The sequence below is a fragment of the Antechinus flavipes genome, chromosome 4 (assembly GCF_016432865.1).
Source record: "Antechinus flavipes isolate AdamAnt ecotype Samford, QLD, Australia chromosome 4, AdamAnt_v2, whole genome shotgun sequence".
NCBI classification, from domain to species: Eukaryota; Metazoa; Chordata; class Mammalia; order Dasyuromorphia; family Dasyuridae; genus Antechinus; species Antechinus flavipes.
The window spans coordinates 133145764-133165279 of record NC_067401.1 but is presented as its reverse complement, the minus strand read 5'-3'; the positions used below and the strand labels follow the sequence as shown (position 1 = coordinate 133165279).

The 19516-nt window shown below is 36.1% G+C and overlaps 1 protein-coding gene across 1 annotated transcript; it reads right to left on the bottom strand.

The window, feature by feature from the left end:
- Positions 1–614: 614 nt before the first annotated feature.
- Positions 615–14108, bottom strand: LOC127560181 (keratin, type I cytoskeletal 24-like). The gene is made up of 8 exons (XM_051994541.1): positions 13712–14108; positions 13228–13310; positions 10394–10550; positions 10059–10220; positions 9848–9973; positions 5738–5955; positions 5256–5284; positions 615–924 (listed from the first exon to the last, which is right to left on the bottom strand). The coding sequence occupies exons 1-8, from the start codon at positions 14078–14080 to the stop codon at positions 824–826; spliced, it is 1245 nt and encodes a 414-aa protein (XP_051850501.1). The 5' UTR covers positions 14081–14108; the 3' UTR covers positions 615–823.
- Between the last annotated feature and the right edge of the window lie 5408 nt (positions 14109–19516).

The window sequence follows — 19516 nt, the reverse complement described above, 5'->3', positions numbered from 1 at the left end:
AGTATCTTAACTCAAAAAGGGCAAGGTCTCCCATTGCATCCAGGGCCATCTTCAGTTATTCTAATCTATTTCTGAACACTGGACCCAGATGGCACTGGAGGAGAAGTGAGGCTGGTGATTTTGCAAAACCCAGCTTTATTTAAATCTAATTCGCTTGCATGTCATGGCATTATCTTTCTGATATCATGGTCCTCTTTAAGAATGAAGGACAAATGATAACCTATTTCCAGGACTGAAAATTCAGTAGCCACTCATGTCTGATTCTACTTTTGATTACCATGGAAATTTTTGTTTCTAACCTATGTTGGTCTACCTGGTGGCTCCCCAGTCCTTGGGGTTCACCATATTGGTGCCAGATACCTGATCAGCTTTAGATCACCTCAGGTCAAAACTCTAGAGTTCAAGAAATCCTATTTAGTAGAAAGAACTACAGTTTTTGCCTTTCCACAATAGAATGTAGTTTCCTTGAGGAGTGGATTATTGTATTTTTATTGTCATTGTATTCCCTGAACCTTCTACAGTTCTTGAAACATAGTAGGAATTAAAAAAAAAAGTCTGTTGAGTTGTATTGAAAGCCCATAAAAGGTTTAAAAAACTCTCAAGTTCATATGGTGTTGCTTGTAAGAAACAATTTATTGAAAAAGAATAAAGGTCACCCCAATTATACTTATAATTTTACTTCTGTGATTAAAAGTAGAGTTATTTGAAAAGCTCCCCTTTCCCCCCAAACCTTTCAAGACTTGCCAAGACTTGGCATTCTATCTTTATGAGACTTTCTGTGCTCCATTTCTCTTAACATTTTCAGAGCCTCTTTGATAACCTGTTAGGCTGATCTTTGATGAACATTTTTTATTTTTGATGAGACAACAATTCCATCAACTAGCTCTTCAACAATGGTTTTATAGAGAAAAGTTTTTGTTGATTCTGTGAATGAAAGGAAATGAAAGTTAGTGTTTATGTGATACAAATACTCTGATACAAGTATCAAAAGATAGGTCTTTGTCTAAGACTGGAGTGAAAAGTCTGTATATTTTATATTTATTAAATTTTTAGGCAGAAAATTCAATTAATTTGATTTTTACTTATTTTATGGAACGATGTCAGAGCTATAAGTAAGGTAGATCAAAGCTTCATTCTAGGGAATTTAAATTTAGAGGGTAATTAGAATATTTGGAGTTCTAGAAATAACTGAACTTAGGAAGAAAAAAATTAAGAAAAATTACAGTCTCTCAAACTGCCTGCTTTCTTCCTCCAGAAGCCACCCTCCCCCAAGATAAGCTGTTCCCTGGCTATTTCCCACTTTGTGTAATGTGTTCCTCAACATGCTTTTTAGGGTGTATTTTATACCACTTTTCATGGGTATGTCTTATGCTATTTGTCCTGGCATGAAAATTACTGGTTTTAATTGCATAATAAATCAATTAATCCTTCAAAAATATTTATTAAGTGTCTATTGGCTTCTTTTGTACTTGATTCTGGATACAGTCTCTGCCTTCAGGGAATTAACATTTTATGGCTGGAGACAACATGAACCATGGAAAGATGAATGAATTTGGAGTCAGACACTATGAAGTCAAATGCTATCTTTGCTACTATGTGATTCTGGGCAAATCACTTAACTTTCCTGGGACTCAATTGCCTTATTTGTAAAATCACCTTTTGGATTAAATAGTTTCAAAGGTCCCCTCTATTTTTAAATCTATGATCCAATGATCCTATGCATAGGAGTATAGTAAAAAATAAGTAATTTTGGAAGGGGACAGTAATATCTGGAAGGACCAGGAAAGCTTTCATCTAAGAGCTGGCATGCCCATAGGACTTTGAAGGAAACTTTGTATTAGAAAAGGTGGAGATGAAGAAGGAATATCTGAGCTCAACCTGAGCAAAAGTATGGAAGGGAGAGTTAGGCTATGCATGTCACTTAACCTTGCTTGCCTCAGTTTCCTCATCTATAAAATAAGCTGAAGAAGGAAATGGCAAATCATTCCAGTAACTTTGCCAAGAAAACCCCAAATGAAGTTATGGAGAGTCAGACATGACTGAAAAGACTTCAGCAGCTAAAGAAAAAGAAACAGCTGGGATGGGAACTAATTTTAAAACCAGACAATCATTTTAGATTGTGATTACTTTAGATTATGCAAGTTGGAAAGAATTTTGTCAGCATCTAAGTTGAATTTAATGAGGAAAAACAACTACTATAGCTACAAGGAATTTTATATTCTGTTATGGATGCACTGATCTCCAATCAGTTCCCTTATCTTATAATTTCAGTCTTTAGATCTAGGGTGGTTATCTAGTTTGTCTAGTTCAACCATTTTACAAATGAAGAAACTGAGGTACAGAGATATTAAGCGTCTTGTTTAAGGCAACACAGAAAATAATTGGAGAAATGACGAGGTATGGTAGAAAAATGTCCTGGATTAGAGGTAAAGTTCAAATCATGGGTCTGCCATTTACTACATATATGATCTTGGACTTATTACTTCTAGCTCCAAATCCTGTTAGCAAGATTGAAAAACAAAACAAAACTCCAACAAAGAACAATTACATAAAAAGCACCCAACAAAGATATTTTTTCAGCTAGGTGGCACCATAATGCACAGAAAACTCCTTTTCCTGAGTTCAATTCTAGTCTCAGACACTTACTAGTTGTGTAACCCTGGGGAAGTCACTTAACCCCATTTCCCTCAGTTTCTTCATCTATAAAATGAGTTGGAGAAGGAAATGACAAATCATTCCAGTATCTTTGCCAATAAACCCCCCAAATGGGGTCATGAAGAGTCAGACATAACTGAACAACAATAAAATACAGATATTATCTTATAGTTAATAGGTTTAAGTTTCCATCTTCAATCAGGTATTTCCATTTTGGTCATAGGATTTACAAGAGGTTTTAGAAATTATCTAGTCCAATTTTCTCATTTTTCAGAGGAGCTAATTGAATCCTAGAGAAGTTAAATGATTTGTTCAAATTCATGTACGTAGTAAGTATTAAAACTAGGACTTGAACCTAGAACCTTTGCCTCTAAAGCCAATGTCATTTAAATTCAACATGTCCAAAACTTACTTCATTATCTTCATTTCCAAATCAGCTTTCCTTCCTATTTTGCCTGTTATTACCATTGCTATTGCCTAAATTGGAGTCACAACAAATTTTTTTTTTCAATTCCTCACTTGTGTTTTTTCATCTCCAATCAGTTCCCTTATCTTATTATTTCAGTCTATAGATCTAGGGTGATTATCTAGTTTGCCTTGTTCAACCATTTTACAAATGAAGAAATTGAGGTACAGAGATGTTAAGCGTCTTGCTTAAGGCAACACAGAAAATAAGTAGTAGAGTTAATATTCTAACTAGTTCCTGTGATTCCAGTGCAATACTCTTTTTACTATTCCATGATCTTCTGAAATTTTTATTGTATTCTCCTCTTTCCTTCCATTGCTTTTGCATCATGCTACTACAATCTTTTCCAGGCTATTTGTATGTAAGAAACACCTAAGGAGAGCAAAACTGATCTTCAAGAAAGTCACTAGGCAGATGGTCGAACTCCCCCATATCTGTCCATAATCACAGAAAAAAAATTTCCAATGAGAGAGGGATTTCAAAAAACTGAGAGAACAGAATATTGTCTATTTGTATAAACTAGTTTTAGAGGTAAAACATATAAGCAAAACATCATTTTTAATGAATGAAACTAGTCCAGAAACTAGAGTGTGGGAAGTATAAGAAATTCATCCTCAAGGGAGGGGGCACAGCAGGGAATACTGCTCCAAGGGTCAGAAGGGGGAAAGTTAGAGTCAGGCAGCAGGATAGGAGTGTGCATGTGTGGGAACAAATAGTCACTTAATAGAATTCAAGATAGATGGGATCTACTTAGAAAGGCATAAAAGAATTGGGGGAGCATAATTCAGAGAATGTAAAACATTTTTAAACTCCCTATGACTGGGAGGGAGGGTATGAAGTTCCTCAGGCTGAAAAGAGACAGTTGGTGGGAAGACAGATGTTCTCATACTCATCAAAGTAAGAATGAAGCCAAGGGGCAAATAGCAGAGCAAGGAAATTAAGAGTTCTCCCACTGTTCAGAGAATTTGAGGTTAGGTGAAAGACAAATTAGCACGTAGTGCACAGTAATAAGACCGACTGATGAAGAAATGCCAATGCTTCTTTAGCAGTTGGGTGGCATAATGGACAGAACCATAGGCCTGGAGTCAGGAATACCTGAATTCCAATCCAGCCTCCTATATTAACTGGGTGATCCTGGGCAAGTGATTTAACCCTGTTTGCCTAAGTTTCCTCATCTGTAAAATGAGAATAATCACAGCACCTACTTCGTGGGATTGTTGTGAGAATCAAATGAGATAACATTTTTGAAGAACCTAGCAGGTAGTAGATGCCTAGTAAATGTTTGTTTCCTTCCTTCCTAATTATCTATTGTTCTTTCAAGTTTAATAAAACTTTTTATGTTTGCTCTGGACAAAAGTTTTAAATACTAACAAAACTTCCTGCTTGTTCTGGATTAAAGTTTCAAATTTCATCTCTCCTCATCCCATCACCTAAATTTTGCTCTCTCATCATGAAACTTATTTAGTTCATTTTCATTTTCTTTAATTTTTCCATTAAAGATGATGTTTTGGTTATATGTTTTACCTCTAAAAACAACCATCCCCAACTCAGGAGCCATAACTAGCAATTTTGGTGTCCTACTTAAACACCCCAAAATTTCATTCAGACAAAATAAAAAAAAATCTTCTAATCAACTTTTCAAGACAAATTCTATTTTGAGGTTTGGGGAGAAAACTTAGATCTTAAGATTAAGGCCTATTAGGGGCAGGAATGGACCTGTTCAGGAAAGATAGAATACTTAGGACATGGGGCTGTGGGTGAAGACCTCAAAATACTCCTAGGAGCCTCCTAGGTCACTTAAGCTTTCTGAGTTTCAGTTACTTCATCTCTAAAAAGTTGATAATACTTGTGGGATGCTATGATTATTATCCTTTTACATTTAGAGAAATTGAGGCAGACTTGTCTAGTAAGTGTCTGAGACTGGATTTGAACTCGTCTTCTAAACAACAATAATAACTAACATAAACCATCTGCTATCTATCAGGTACTATGCTAAATGGATTATTGTGAAGCTCATACTTTCTATGTAAATATTGTAATTATCTAATTATAAATCTTCACTTCTACCTAATATATATAATCTTTCTTTAAAGAAATGTTCTCATGAGGAAAAATTCCTAGAGATGTTACTTACCTTTCTTAGCTCTGTTTTCAAGCCCAGCTCTAAAAAAGAAAAACAAGAACAAGAAACTTTTCATAATTGCTGAAATTCATTCCTAAAGAATCTTAAATCTCATTTCATTTTCATTTTTGAAAACTGCAATTGGATACTGAAGCTTAGTTTATTGCATATTTTTATTTACCCCTGCTCTGTATCTCTAGTGCTTAGCACAGTTCATGGTACATAATGAGCTTTTGAGAAGTACTTCTTGATTTGACTTGAACTGATTTAATTTGCCCCTAATAAACAATCAAGTATTTACCCGTAGGTTTGGGGCATGAGGGAAGATAAAGTAAAAATGCCGGATTGCTCTTGGAAATTCTGTGTAGTTTGGCATCCTGGCAATTTGCTCCCCCCGGAATGGAGATAACCTTAGTCTGATTTGAATGAGATGCAAAAAAAGAGCAAACAGACAGAGAAATGCCTATTTTTTAATAATCTGCTTCTCTACTTACCCTCCCTCTTCATCTAGCAGGCGGCGATAAGTCTCGATTTCATTCTCCAGGCGAGTCTTGATGTCGAGGAGTTGCTTGTATTCTGTGCTCTGGTTCTCAGCTTCATCCCGGATCTGAATGAGCTGGGCCTCCAAGGAACTGATTTGGTTTTGGGTATGTGAGAGTTGAGTTCCATACCCTGCTTCTGTCTCTGACAAGCTACCTTCCAGGGATTTTTTCTGATAGAAGGAAACCAATTATATAATGAAAGGAAAACACTGTGCTGTGAGATAAACATCAAAATGCTTTATTTTCACTTTTAAAATAATTATGAAGTCACTTTGATAATCATTTATCTGTTCTGTTCTGTTACCATCTTTCATGATTATGTAAGACAATGAGTCATATCTTTTGGATTAATAAGAAATTTGTAGGTTGGGGAAATTTTGGGATTCTGCTGCAGCATGATGCAGTGGAAAGAGCTTTATATTTAGAGACAGAGGACCCTTCTCAGATGCTTACTAACCATGTGACTTGGGCAGGGCCTCAGTTTCCTTATCTGTAAAATAGCAGAATTGGACCAGAAGTCCTCTAAAGACTGTTCTATCTTTAAACTTATGACCCAATGTGCTGACTTACTATCTTTGTTGAGTGCTTTGTGGAAGATTTAGTCACCCCAGAAGACACCCTGTGTCTTCCTTTCTGTGTCCATTTACCTTTTGTGAAAAAATCATACTCCTGAAAGCACAGGAAAAAAAAATCCTGCTCTTCCTCTTCAGGATGTTATGGAGTTCAAATCCAGCCTCAGATACTCACTAGTTGGACAAGTCCCTTTACCTTTATCTGATTCAGTTATAAAGTGGGGATAACTATAGCATTTATAGTGGGTATTAAAGGAGATAACATTTATAAAAAATTTAACACAGTGCCTAGTATATAGCAGGTGCTCAATAAATTCTTGTTTCCTCTTTCCCCTCCTTTATGGGATGTGTATTTGCTAGTTTTAATTCATAGGGATATTTTGGCATTTTCCTGTTTATTCTTTATAACCCTAAGAGGTTTTCCGTGATATTTGTTTCTCTCCCTATGAAGTATTAGTTATGTATATAATTTAGATGTATTGTACTTCTGAGAGGACATCAGTTTAAAGTAATTTTGGTTTTCTGACCATTGGCACCTGAGACATGTGAGTGGATGCTTAACAAATGCTTGTAATTACCATCCTGATATCAATTGCAAACTTATAAGAGCAAAAAGAGAAATTGATTTAAAAATCATGTTAGAGAAGTTAAAGTTACACATGCATTTTTAATATTTACTAAATTCACAAAAACAATTTATATAGATCAATTCTCCTTCAAGTAAGAGTGCATTTTTACCATTTCCCCAGAGATAACCCTAGTGAATTAATTATGAATACTGTTCAGTGTTTCCTTAACACAGATATAATTTTGCACATTTATGATGTTGCATCCATTCATTCAAAATCTATCTATTGAATAGCTACTAAATGAGGGGCAATAAGCCTTTTATTGTGATTTGTTTTCAGTCATGTACAACTCTCCATGACCCATGTGGGGTTTTCTTGGCATAGACATTGCAATGGTTTACTAGTTTCTTCTCCAATTTATTTTACAGATGAGGCAGCTGAGGCATACAGAATTCAAGTCACTAAGATCACACAGCTAGTAGGAGGTCAGATTTGAACTCAGTAAGATTACTATTCTTGACTTTAAGCCCTGTGCTCTCTCCACTGTGCTATCTCACTGCCCGAGTTGCTATTTCTTCATTCTTGAAGATGACTATGATATCATGATGATGCAAAACATGCAAGTGAATTAAATTTAAATGAAGCAGGGATGTGCAAAGTTACTACTCCTTCAGAGCCATCTGGATCCAGTGGTAAGATATGGATCAGGACAACTGGAGATGACCCTGGATGCAGTGGGAGACTTTGGTCTTTGAAAGCTAAGGTCTTTAACAAATTTCAGTTTGACTGAGGCATTCTCCCATTTCAGTAATTGAGAACAGTTAGATGGTACAGTGGAAAGAGGCTTGACTGAAGTCAAGAAGACCTGAGTTAAAATCTGGCCTCAGTTGCAAACTAGTTGCGTGATCCTGGATAAGTCATATAATCTTTCTGTATCTCCAGTTTCCTCATCTGTAAAATGGAAGTAATATCACCTACCTTCTAGGGTAATTGTGAGGACCAAATGAGATAATAACTATAAATCACTTAGAACAGTGCCTGGCATATAAATGCTATTTAAATGTTATCAAGACATTTAGAACCTTTTACAATCTGCCCTCCCCCTACATTCTTAGGCTCTTTCTCCCCCTATCCATTCTTTGAACAGCTGCACCAGCCTCCTGACTATTCCTCTCACACACACTACATTCTAATCTGCTGACTGAGCATTTTGCCCTGGACTGGAACGTACTTCCCCCTCACTACCACCTTCTGACTGCTCTGGTTTCCTTCAAGACAGCTTAAATGTGTGCTTTTACAAGAGGTTTTTTCAGGTTCCTCCATGCTGCTCATGCTTTCCTCTCTGAGATACCCCCTCTTTATATATGGTACCCCAAAGTCTTAGTCTAGTTTTAAACCTCTGATTCCTTTTTAGCTTTAAGAGCTTAAATTGCACTAAGTTTTTTGGGACACCCTCTGAATCTTGTGCATGAGGGCTCTACCATGAGATTTCCAGCTCCTTGAAGTTAGGGACCTGTATTTTCTGTCTTTGTATCTCAAAGGCTTAACACAGGTCATATCGAATAGAATATTGAATAGACATTCAATAAATACTTTTTAGCTGACTGACAGATTTAATGATTGATATGGCCTTACAGTATCTCTAATCAATGAGTGCCAGAGCTCTCCTGATGGAGGCAGTTTTCCCATCAAAAGGTCTCTGAAGTGATGAAACCTCAAGTTTGGACCATAAAATGAAAAGCTCTACTAAATACAAAGCTCAACAAGGATTCTAGCTTTTAAAAATTATTGGCCTAATGGTAAATAGAGTATTTCAGGGACTCGTGTTTATCAAGTGGATTTGATGATATAACTAGTTATTTTGTTTCCAGCTTTTTCATCTTAGTAAGTTCAGTAGAAACAGTCTCCTAGGAGCTGTTGTTTACAGTAGCAAAGTAATACTTGCATTTCTAAGCTAGCCTTTTAAGAAGGGAGTTTTTAACCTTGTTTGTGTAACAGACCCTTTTGACAGCCTAAGGACTTTGCTCAGAACTAGTTTTTAAATGCACAAAATAAAAATATTCCTGAAATGCATAAAATAAATTAATAAATAATGCAAAAAAAAAAGCCAAATTTGATAGAAATAGTTATTTTTTTTGGTAAAGTGCATGAACCTTTGGTTAATAATAATAGTTAACATTTACATAGCTCTTTAAGGTGTACAAAGCATTTTGTAAACATCATCTCAATTGATCCTTACAACAATCTTGTGATATAAATTTTTATTATTATGCCCATTTTTATAGATAAGGAAACTTAAGGAACCAAAGATTGAGATATTAATTTGTTCAGAATCAGAAAGCTCATTAAGTTTCTGGGGTGGAATTTGAATTCAGATTTTTCTAATTCCAGGACCAGAAGTCTAGACACTGTGCCAATAGCTGCTTAATATTAAGAATGAAAGTTTTACCAAGGATAATAATAGTAACCTTTTTGTTTCTGACATAAAACCATGCTAGTGTCTCCTTTCTGAAATTAAATTGTATTTATTTTGCATATATGCTATACATACTCTAATGTGTATATGTCATTACCCCAATAGATAAGAATCAGGGACTCTAATTTTTGTCTAGGCAACTTCACTGCTTAACAGTGCCTGGCACACAAATGTTCCTTGACTGATGGATTATCTGTGTTGAATACAAGTTGTAGATGAAGAAATAATAATAGGTAGCATTTATTATGCCAGGCAATTTACAAATATCATCTCACACCAGCCCTGTGAGGTAGGTTGCAATCATGATCTCCATTTTTCATTTGAGGAACCTGAGGTCATTAATTAAGTGTCTGAGAATGAATTTGAATCAGGGCTTTCTGATATCAGGTACAGTGTTCTAACTATTGTATTACCTTGTTGCTTTTCATTTTTGTATTTTACCTACCAGAGCTAAGGCTGACTGTAGCTCAATCTCCAGGGTTTGTGAAGTCCGTTTCAGCTCTGATATCTCCGTCTTGGCAGAATTGGATTCATCATTGGCAAAGGAGATTTGCTGCTGTAGTATCTCACTCTGAAATGACATTGTCATGAAGCCGGTTGAGTGCCACCAACATGACAAAACTTGGCTTAATGACCTCGAGCAATCTCTGATTTACCTTGTCATTGAACCAAGTTTCAACATCTTTGCGGTTCTGCTCAGCCAGGGCTTCATACTGAGCTCTCATGTCATGCAGATGTTTAGTAAGATCTGTCCCAGGAGCAGCGTTCATTTCCACGTTCACGTCCGAACTTGTAGCTTTTTGTAGACCTTTCATTTCCTGGATTAAGAACAATTAATGTGTTATAGTAACCTGGTAAAAACAGGAATGTGCCACAGAATCCACTTCATCCACAATATGTTTTTTTTTTTTATCTTATCAGATTGCTATCAAAAACTAAAGGAAAATATTTGAAAGGTGATGTTTATTTTGGTGTCTGGATATATGTATACCTCTGCATGGTTCTTCTTGAGATAAGCCACTTCCTCTGACAGGGTTTCAATCTGCATCTCTAGGTCTGTCTTGGCCAGAGTCAGGTCATCCAATACTCTTCGTAGACCATTGATATCAGATTCCACACTCTGGCGGAGGGCCAGTTCAGTCTCATACCTTGAAAAAAATGTTGACAATTTTTGGATTAAATCAGTCAATAAATATTTATTAAGTTCATCTGATGTGCCAGACACTATATTAAGAGCTGGGGAAACAAAGAAAAGCAAAAGACAGTTCCTGTCCTTGAGGAACACAATCTAATGGGGAAACGACATGCAAACAGCTATGTAGAAATCAGCTACATACAGAATTGGAGATAACAAAAGAAGACATCATTTTGATATAAATTTTGTCTTATACTTTTAAAATTATAGAATATATTGTAGAAATAGTTCTTCTTAGAAATTAATTCAATATTTTCTGAAGTGGTTCTCAAGATTACAGATTTAGAGGCTATATAATTCAATCCCTTCATTTTATAATAAAAAGACTGAGACCCAGAGAGTGATTTCTCCATGGTCACACAGCTACTGAGTAGTAGAGCTAAGTTTTGAATTCAGGCCCTCTGACTCTAATCCAGCACTCTATCCATGGTGTCAGGTCATTTTCCCACTAAAAAGACTCCAATACTTTAGTATTTTAGCTATTTAATAGAACATGTATTCCTTGAAGTTTGGGGGCAAGAGGGCAGCTAGGTGGCCCAGTGAATAGAGTGGTGAGCCTAGAGTAAGGCCAATTCATCTTTCTGAGTTCAAATCCAACATCAAACACTTCCTAGCTATGTGACCCTGGGCAAATCACTAACCCTGTTTGCCTCAGTTTCCTCATTTGTAAAATGAGTTGGATAAAGAAAAGACAAATTTCTGCCAAGAAACCCTCAAATAAAGTCATGAAGAATTGGACATGACTGAAATGACTCAATAGCTTTAGACTCTGTGTACTCTTAGATTCTCAGAGAATCCAGGTGCTTGCCCCCCCTCTGTTTTATGTTAAAATATTAAGGGGACCTTAAAATAATTTAGTTCAATATCCTCCTTTTATAAATAAAGAAACTTAGAGAGATGTGACTTGTCCAGTTTCACACAGATAGTGAATAGCAGTTGGATAAACAAAAAACAAAACCAGTATCTTTTCCAAGAACACCACAGATAGAGTCATGAAGAGCTGGGCACAACTGAAATAGCTCAATGACAAAAGGGCAAAGGGTTATTTTTGTTTCTAATTTTTTAGTAGCACTTGCTACTAATAACTTTTTATCCTACTGAATTAAACTATAACTGAATTAAATTATAATTTTATTGGGAGGGGTAGATTTCAATCCCTCTGTTGTTTGGTAGATACTTTCAGGGTTTCTGCGATCAAAAATCTCCTCCTTCTAGGGCTGGGTCTGGTTATGAATCTAAGCTGTTTCTTCAGTGACAAACAGTCAATCACGGCACTAGTATTTAAAAGGATCTGCCAGAATTTGTGGTTTGCTGATGTCCTTTCTGAGAATGCCAAAGGCCACATCTTACAAACCTTAATGTGTTCTGTAAGTGTTAGTTATTATGTAGGATTCCTGTGAGCATCCTTGTGCCTTTATGTAAAATAAGATTCAGTAGTGATCATTTCCCAAGATTTCCCCTATTTCAGTAGGTCTAAAGCACTGGTATAATATGTATTATAAGGCCATTAGAGAAACAACTACTATTTACATATCTTTTTTTTCCTATTAGGAATAGCTGTATTTTAGTGGAAATAGTTAAAAGAAGAAATTGAATCTGAAGACTTGTGACTTATGTTCGAGTTCTAGTTCAATCGCTTCTAAGCTATATAATGTGCAAATCATATTATTTCTCCAATGTTCAGCAAAGTGGATTACAGGCATGTAAATCAAAAACTGGAAAGAATCCCAGAAGGGATCTACTTTAAACCCCCTCATTTCACAGATGAAGAAACTATGACCCATAAAAGTTAATTGACTTTCCCAAGACCACACAAGTGGTAGGGTGTTGGCATTGGAGTTGGGAGAACTTGAACTCAAATCTGACACTAGCTGTGTGTCCTTGGGCAAATTCTAACCTGCTTGTCTTTGTTTTTTCATCTGTAAAATGAAGAAAGTGGCAAACCCTTCTTGTATTTCTACCAAGAAACCCTCAAATAAAGTCATGAAGAATTGGACATGACTGAAATGACTCAATAACTTTTGACTCTGGGTACTCTTTGATTCTTAGAGAATCCAGGTGCTTTCCCCCTCTGTCTTATGTTAAAATATTAAGGGGACCTTAAAAATAATTTAGTTCAACATCCTCCTTTTATAAATAAAGAAACTTAGAGAAATGTGACTTGCCCAATTTCACACAGATAGTGAGTAGCAGAGCCAGGATTACAATACCTCTAAATCAACTCTGCCATATCCTCTTTCTCCTCTATGAAGAAAATAATATTTATGCTTTCTATATAAGGGATGCTTTGTGAGAGAATTTCTCTATGGACTAAAGCACTATATGTTGTTGCACAGTTGTATCCAACTAACTCTTCATAACCCTATTTAGTTTTTTTTTTTTTTGCCATTTAGTTTTCCAGCTCATTTTACAGATGAGGAAACTAAGGTAAACAGGATTAAGTGACTTGCCCAGAGTCACACAGCTAGTAAGTTTCTGAATCCTAATTTAAAATTAGGTCTTCCTGACTCTATGCCCAGTATCCACTATGCCACCTAGCTTCCCAAAGCACTATATGATTTTTTATTTTTAGTGAGACTTGTATTCATATCAAGTTCTCTCCCCCTCCCACTGAGATCTTTACTTCTTACTTTAGTCTGAAGTCATCAGCAGCTAGTCTCACATTATCAGCCTGGAGCATGATGTCAGCATTACTCAAAGATGAATCCAAGATCTGAACATAAAAAAACATAATGAAATGTATACTAAATTTCCATGTGATAGAACCATAACAGATGGCAGGCCACCCACTTCAATGCCTTTTAAAGTAATATGCAAAATATCTAGTTCTTAAATAACAGCATTCATTCAACAAAGATTTTACATTTCTTTGTAAGAAACGCAATTTTGGGAAGTGACAAATGATAGCAGTTGATTACTAGTGAATCAAACTTTGGAATCTTGGAAATAATTCTATTTGTTCCCTCTTAATGTGAATGGTATAAGAATAAAGAAGTTAAAAATAAATATTCACTATTATTTCTTAATACATGTTCCATTAATTACTGATTTAATTTTCTTTGGCAAAGATGGGCATGGTTATAAGATGCTCTTAGCAATAATTACATTTCTTACCTTTTGTTTGAGTTCTTCAATTATTTGGTAATATTCAGAGTAGTCCCGATTTTCTCCATGACTGGTACTGCCAGGTCCAAATTTCTTATACCATTCTTTAATTTTATATTCAAGTTCAGTGTTTGCTTCCTCTAAAGCTCGAACCTTATCTAGATAGATTGCCAGGCGGTCATTCAGATTTTGCATGGTGCCCTTTTCATTGCCAGAGAGAAGCCCATTTTCCCCTCCACCAAAAGTATATCCACCAAAGGTACCACTGAAGACTCCACCTGAGGTACCAACAAGACCATGCTTTTTTCTTATGGATCCCCCTCTCCCTTGGCCAGAACTGAACTGCCAAAGACTTGACTTTTGAACAGAGTATGACATGATTCTCCCACTTCAACCCTCCTGAAGTATCTCCAGCAGCGTGTTCAGAGAGATATCAATTAATAGCCCTTTTATACAGGGTAAAGTGGGTGTTTCATTGTTGATACTTATCACTCAGAGGTTTTTTTGTTTTTTAATGACATCTGCACTCTTAGATTATTTTCATTAATTATTTGTTGAACCTTCTTCTGTATTTGTTTAAAGGTACTGAAGATGCCTCTGGGTGTTGCTTATCTCACTCTTAGAGGAATGAAGCTTGTATCTTGATGTGATTTCAGCCTAGCTAAGCATTTATTTTCTTCTATCATATTTCAGGCCCCCACGCACATTTTCTCCATTTTTGTGGCTGACTGATAATCATTTATTTTTCTTTGGAAAGACATGGAAAGACATTCCTCCCTCCCCCCCCCCCCAGATGGAATGATCTGATAGCCATTTTCAGGCTGCTTCAGAGATTACAAGGTGAGGTAATAGCATGGGGCAAATCCTCATCCTGTGTGGCATCTGAGGGTTTCCATGTGTTTTGATGAGATGAGAATTTAAAAACATATAACATGGAGGTTGGGTGTTAAGGATTTCAGCATGTCTCTGATTACTGTTGGAGCTCTTTAAATATATGTAAGAAGATGAGATCAGAATTGTGAAATTCCCTCAGAAGCCTGCAGTTACTTTAAAAGAAAAGAGACTATTCGCTGATGGTTCCTTAGAAAAATTGTAACAAAGTAGATAGAGTGCTGGGTTTCAAGAACTTGCATTCTAATCCTACCTGTGATACAGATATACTATCTGTGAGACCACTGGCAGGTCATTTCTCTTCTATAGAAGGCAACTTTGTAAGATTATCATTTAAAAGCAATTTGCTCCTCTTACCAGAAGTTTCCAGTGCCTAGAACAAAGTAGCCACTTAATAAATGTTTCTTGGTTGATTGATATAATCATAGTTCTAGATATTCCAGTCCTAAAAAAAAGTAAGAAAGTTGAGGCATAATGGATAGATTGATGGCTTGGAGCTAAAAATATCTTGATCTAGATTTTGCCTAGGATACTTATTAGATGTGTGATCCTGGGCATCTCAGCTCTGGACATATTCTCTGTCCCTCATGATTAGAATGCTTTCTCTCTTTCAATGTACCTGCTAACCTCCTTGGATTCCTTTAAGTCCCACCTAAAATCCCTTCTTTTAATGAAAGTCTTCCCCATTCACTCTTAATTCTAGTGACTTCTTTCAAGACCTTTGCAATAAATTAATAGGTTGACATCAACATCACTTCTTTTTCTGATGGTGTTAGCAAAGTCTCATACTCAGTGGGAATTATTTATATGAGTCTGTGTTAATTCATTTTTTTCTTTTCTTTTTATTAAAGCTTTTTATTTTCAAAACATATGCATGAATAATTTTTCTTTTTTTTTTTAAATTAATTAATTTATTTAATTTTATAATAACTTTTTATTGACAGAACCCATGCCAGGGTAATTTTTTACATTATCCCTTGCACGCGTTTCTGTTCCGATTTTTCCCCTTTCTCCCTCCATCCCCTCCCCTAGATGGCAAGCAATCCAATATATGTTATACATGTTAAAATATATGCTAAATCCAATATATGTAAACATTTATACAATTTAACATATTAAATATATTGCGGTATATCCTAGATACAATATATGTTTGCAGAACCAAACAGTTCTCTTGTTGCACAGGGAGAATTGGATTCAGAAGGTAAAAATAACCCGGGAAGAAAAACAAAAATGCAAACAGTTTACCTTCATTTTCCAGTGTTCTTTCTTTGGATGTAGCTGCTTCTGTCCATCATTGATCAATTGCAATGGAGTTAGGTCCCTTTATCAAAGAAATCCACTTCCATCAAAATACATCCTCATACAGTATCGTTGTTGAAGTGTACAATGATCTCCTGGTTCTGCTCATTTCACTTAGCATCAGTTCATGTAAGTCTCGCCAGTCCTCTCTGTATTCATCCTGCTGGTCATTTCTTACAGAACAATAATATTCCATAACATTCATATACCACAATTTACCCAGCCATTTTCCAATTGATGGGCATCCATTCAATTTCCAGTTTCTAGCCACTACAAACAGGGCTGCCACAAACATTTTGGCACATACAGGTCCCTTTTCCTTCTTTAATATTTCTTTGGGATATAAGCCCAGAAGTAACACTGCTGGATCAAAGGGTATGCACAGTTTGATAACTTTTTGGGCATAGCATGAATAATTTTTCAACATTGACCCTTGCATAGCCTTGTGTTCCAATTTTTTCCCTCCTTTCCCCTACCTCCTCCCCTAGATGGCAAGCAATCCAATATATGTTATACATGTTAAAATATATGCTAAATCCAATATATGTAAACATTTATACAATTATCTTGCTGGTGCTAATTCTTTTTTTAAATTTTAAAAATTTTTATTAAAGTTTTTTTATTTACAAAGCATATGCATGGGTAATTTTTCCAGCATTGACCCTTGCATAATATTTTGTTCCAAATTTTCTCCTCCTCCCCACTCCCTTCCTTAGCTGGCAGGTAGTCTAATGCATGTTAAATATTATTGAAATATATGTTAGATCCAATATCTGTATACATATTTATACATTATCTTCTTGTGGTGCTTAATTTTTAAGGACTTCCTTTCATATACTTTAGTATACTTTCCATTCAGATTTATTTCTTTGTTTAATCACCCTTCTTCCTAGATAAAGAAGAAAAAATAAGTTCAATTAAATCTTTCAGAAGAAAATATTCAAAGTATTTATTGACTTTGTTTAGCTTTTACAAAGTAATTTCTGTTATTTGTTTTTGAAGAGGACCAGTTGCATTATGGTGGGGAGGTATCTTAACTTAAGTGAGGCAGAATTGTACAAAATCATCATTCTCATTCTCTTCTTAAGCCATCAATGTTCAATGGTAGGACAAGAGTCAGGTTGACTGGTGAGGGCTCGGAATGCAATGCATGACATTGGTTTCTTTGATGTCTGATTCTAAGCTCTTCTTAGGCTCTGTTTCAACCATCATCATGGTTGTTGGAAGAAATTGTTCTCATCCACCCATATTATAGGAGGAAGTTTTCAAATACTTATGTTGATATTTTCTTAATTCACCAATGGGCTGACAGTTGTGAGACCTCAACCTGGTTTAGCTTGTCTGCTGAGATAGCTTTACCCGAATTTGGCCATGGCACATCCTACAGGTTAATAGAGTAATATTTACTGACATAGCAAAAACAGAGGCAACTAAGTGACACAGTGTTAGAGTACCAGGCCTATAGTCAGGAAGATTCATCTCCTTGAATTTAAATCCAGATTCAGAAACTTACTAGCTGTGTGACCTCATTGAGCAAATCACTTAACTCTGTTTGCCTCAGTTTCCTCATCTGTACAATGTGCTAGAGAAGGAAATGGCAAACTACTTGTATCTTTGCCAAGAAAACCTCAAATCGGGTCATGAACAGTCAGACATAAAAAAAAAATTACTGAACAACAGCAACAACAACAAAATAGAAAAAACTGCGGCATACTTCTTCCTTTATCCCTTTTATTCTTGGAGAGAATGAGCTCAGACAGAAAGTCATTTCTACTTAACATTCACATCACAAAGTTTACTTTCAAATTTGAAAAAGCTGATGTCTGGATTACTGTTGCTTCCTTTGACTTAATTAATCCATTTCTATGTGGACTAAACTGTGCTCCTCATTGTGCTAGACTATCCACAAAATCTGGCATAGATGCCATCTTCTGTCCTTCCCTCTGGCATTTCTGTCTCCTGACATTTAGAACCCCTAAGCTCACACCTACTCCTTCACCTAAATGCAGAAACTTACAAATACAAAGAGCTAAAAAACAAAGGTCCATTTTCATGGGACACATTTTAGTCTGGGTAAGGAGGCTATAGCCTCTATTGCTACCACTATTATTCTCAGAAATTAACTGGTCTATTTTCTGTTGGCTTCATAGTGACTTCATGGTGGCTTCAAGTGAGAGAGAACCTCTCACCCAGTGGAGACTAAGTGTGTCTTCCTTGATTGCCATCAGAGAAGGAAAAAAGTTAATAGCTAATATCGATGTCATTGTGCCACATGCTGTCTGGAGATTAGAATCATCTTCTTCAACTATTGAAGAGTCCTTATGTAGGATAAAGTGTATACCATGATATATTATTATGTCCTTTATGAAATACCAGATTAGTTATAACTAGCTGTATAGCCTTAATACTATGAAACTTTTCTGTAACTTGTAATCAGTCCATTAATATAGGAACCTTGATCTCATAGAGTTCTGTTGAATTCTCACCTGTTCTGTTTCAGTCCCTGAAGCCCCTGAAGAACCCAGCTACCCTAATGCTTGTAGCTACTTAGTGGTCTATTCAGCTCAGTTCTGCTTAATATTTTTTCTAGAGCTCTTTCACACCTAGAATCACCCTGTCTTCTCCATTCAATTTAGCCATTTGGAGCCAAAGTGTCATGGAATCCTACTACTGCCTCTTACTACTGTTCAGTTGTGTCTGAATCTTCATTATCCTGTGTGGGATTTTCTTGACAAAGATACTGGAGTGGTTTGCCCTTTCTGTCTTAATCCAGTGGATTAAGGCAAACAGAAGTTAAATGACTTGCCCATTTACATAGTTATTAAGTGTCTGAGGCCAGATTTGAACTTGGTTCTGATTCCAGTCCCAGTGTTTTATTCACTGAGCCATGTAACTGCCCATAACTATCAAATATAAAACCTTGGGCAAATATTTTAAAACATGCCCAAAGTATTATTGGGAAAGTTGCTACAAACTGGAGAACATTTCAAGTAGGGTTCAAAAGCTAGGAGAAGGAGGTAGGACATCGATAGCTTCCTATTTCGAATGAATTATTCTTACTAATTGGGTGGCAAGCACAGTTGTTTGCTGCCTCCGAAGGATTGCAAGTACTGTCAAGGCTCTGGAAATTTCTAGGCTCTGGGGCAAAGTCCCAATCTGGTAGCATTAGTCATAGCTCTTTCCTTATATTTTCAGCCTTAGGCTTTAAATCTGAGTGCCTGATAATCTCTATGGCATTAGCTATCACTTCATCCCACTCCTACTTTTTATATGAAGTCATAATTTGGAAGAATCTGTTAAAATATTAGATGGGGCCATCCTTGTATCTTGTGTAGTTGTAGAAGGCAAAACTACATACAACCTGTGGGTGGTAGCTACAGGGAGGCCAATTGTGACTCAATATAAGGGAGACAAAAACATTTCAGGCTAACTTTAATTCCAATGGGATTCTGCCTAAGGTGTGAAAATCCTTGTCAGTAGCAGTTGCCAAGTAGAAACTGAATGTTGTAGAGAATGTTCTTTCCTTGGGTGGGAGATTGGATTAAATGATCTTGAAAGTTGTTTTCAACTTTAGGAGTTGGTGATTATATCAGTCATAAGCTCTGATGTCATTAGACCTGC

What these genes read in the sequence shown, in the direction of transcription:
- LOC127560181 (XM_051994541.1), bottom strand. Translation starts at nt 14,080, where the DNA reads ATGTCATACTCTGTTCAAAAGTCAAGTCTTTGGCAGTTCAGTTCTGGC. An exon ending in TACAGTCAGCCTTAGCTCTG is followed by an intron (nt 5,956 to 9,847) that starts GTAGGTAAAATA and finishes TCCTTCTATCAG; the next exon opens with AAAAAATCCCTGGAAGGTAG. An exon ending in TGAAAACAGAGCTAAGAAAG is followed by an intron (nt 925 to 5,255) that starts GTAAGTAACATC and finishes TTTCATTCACAG; the next exon opens with AATCAACAAAAACTTTTCTC.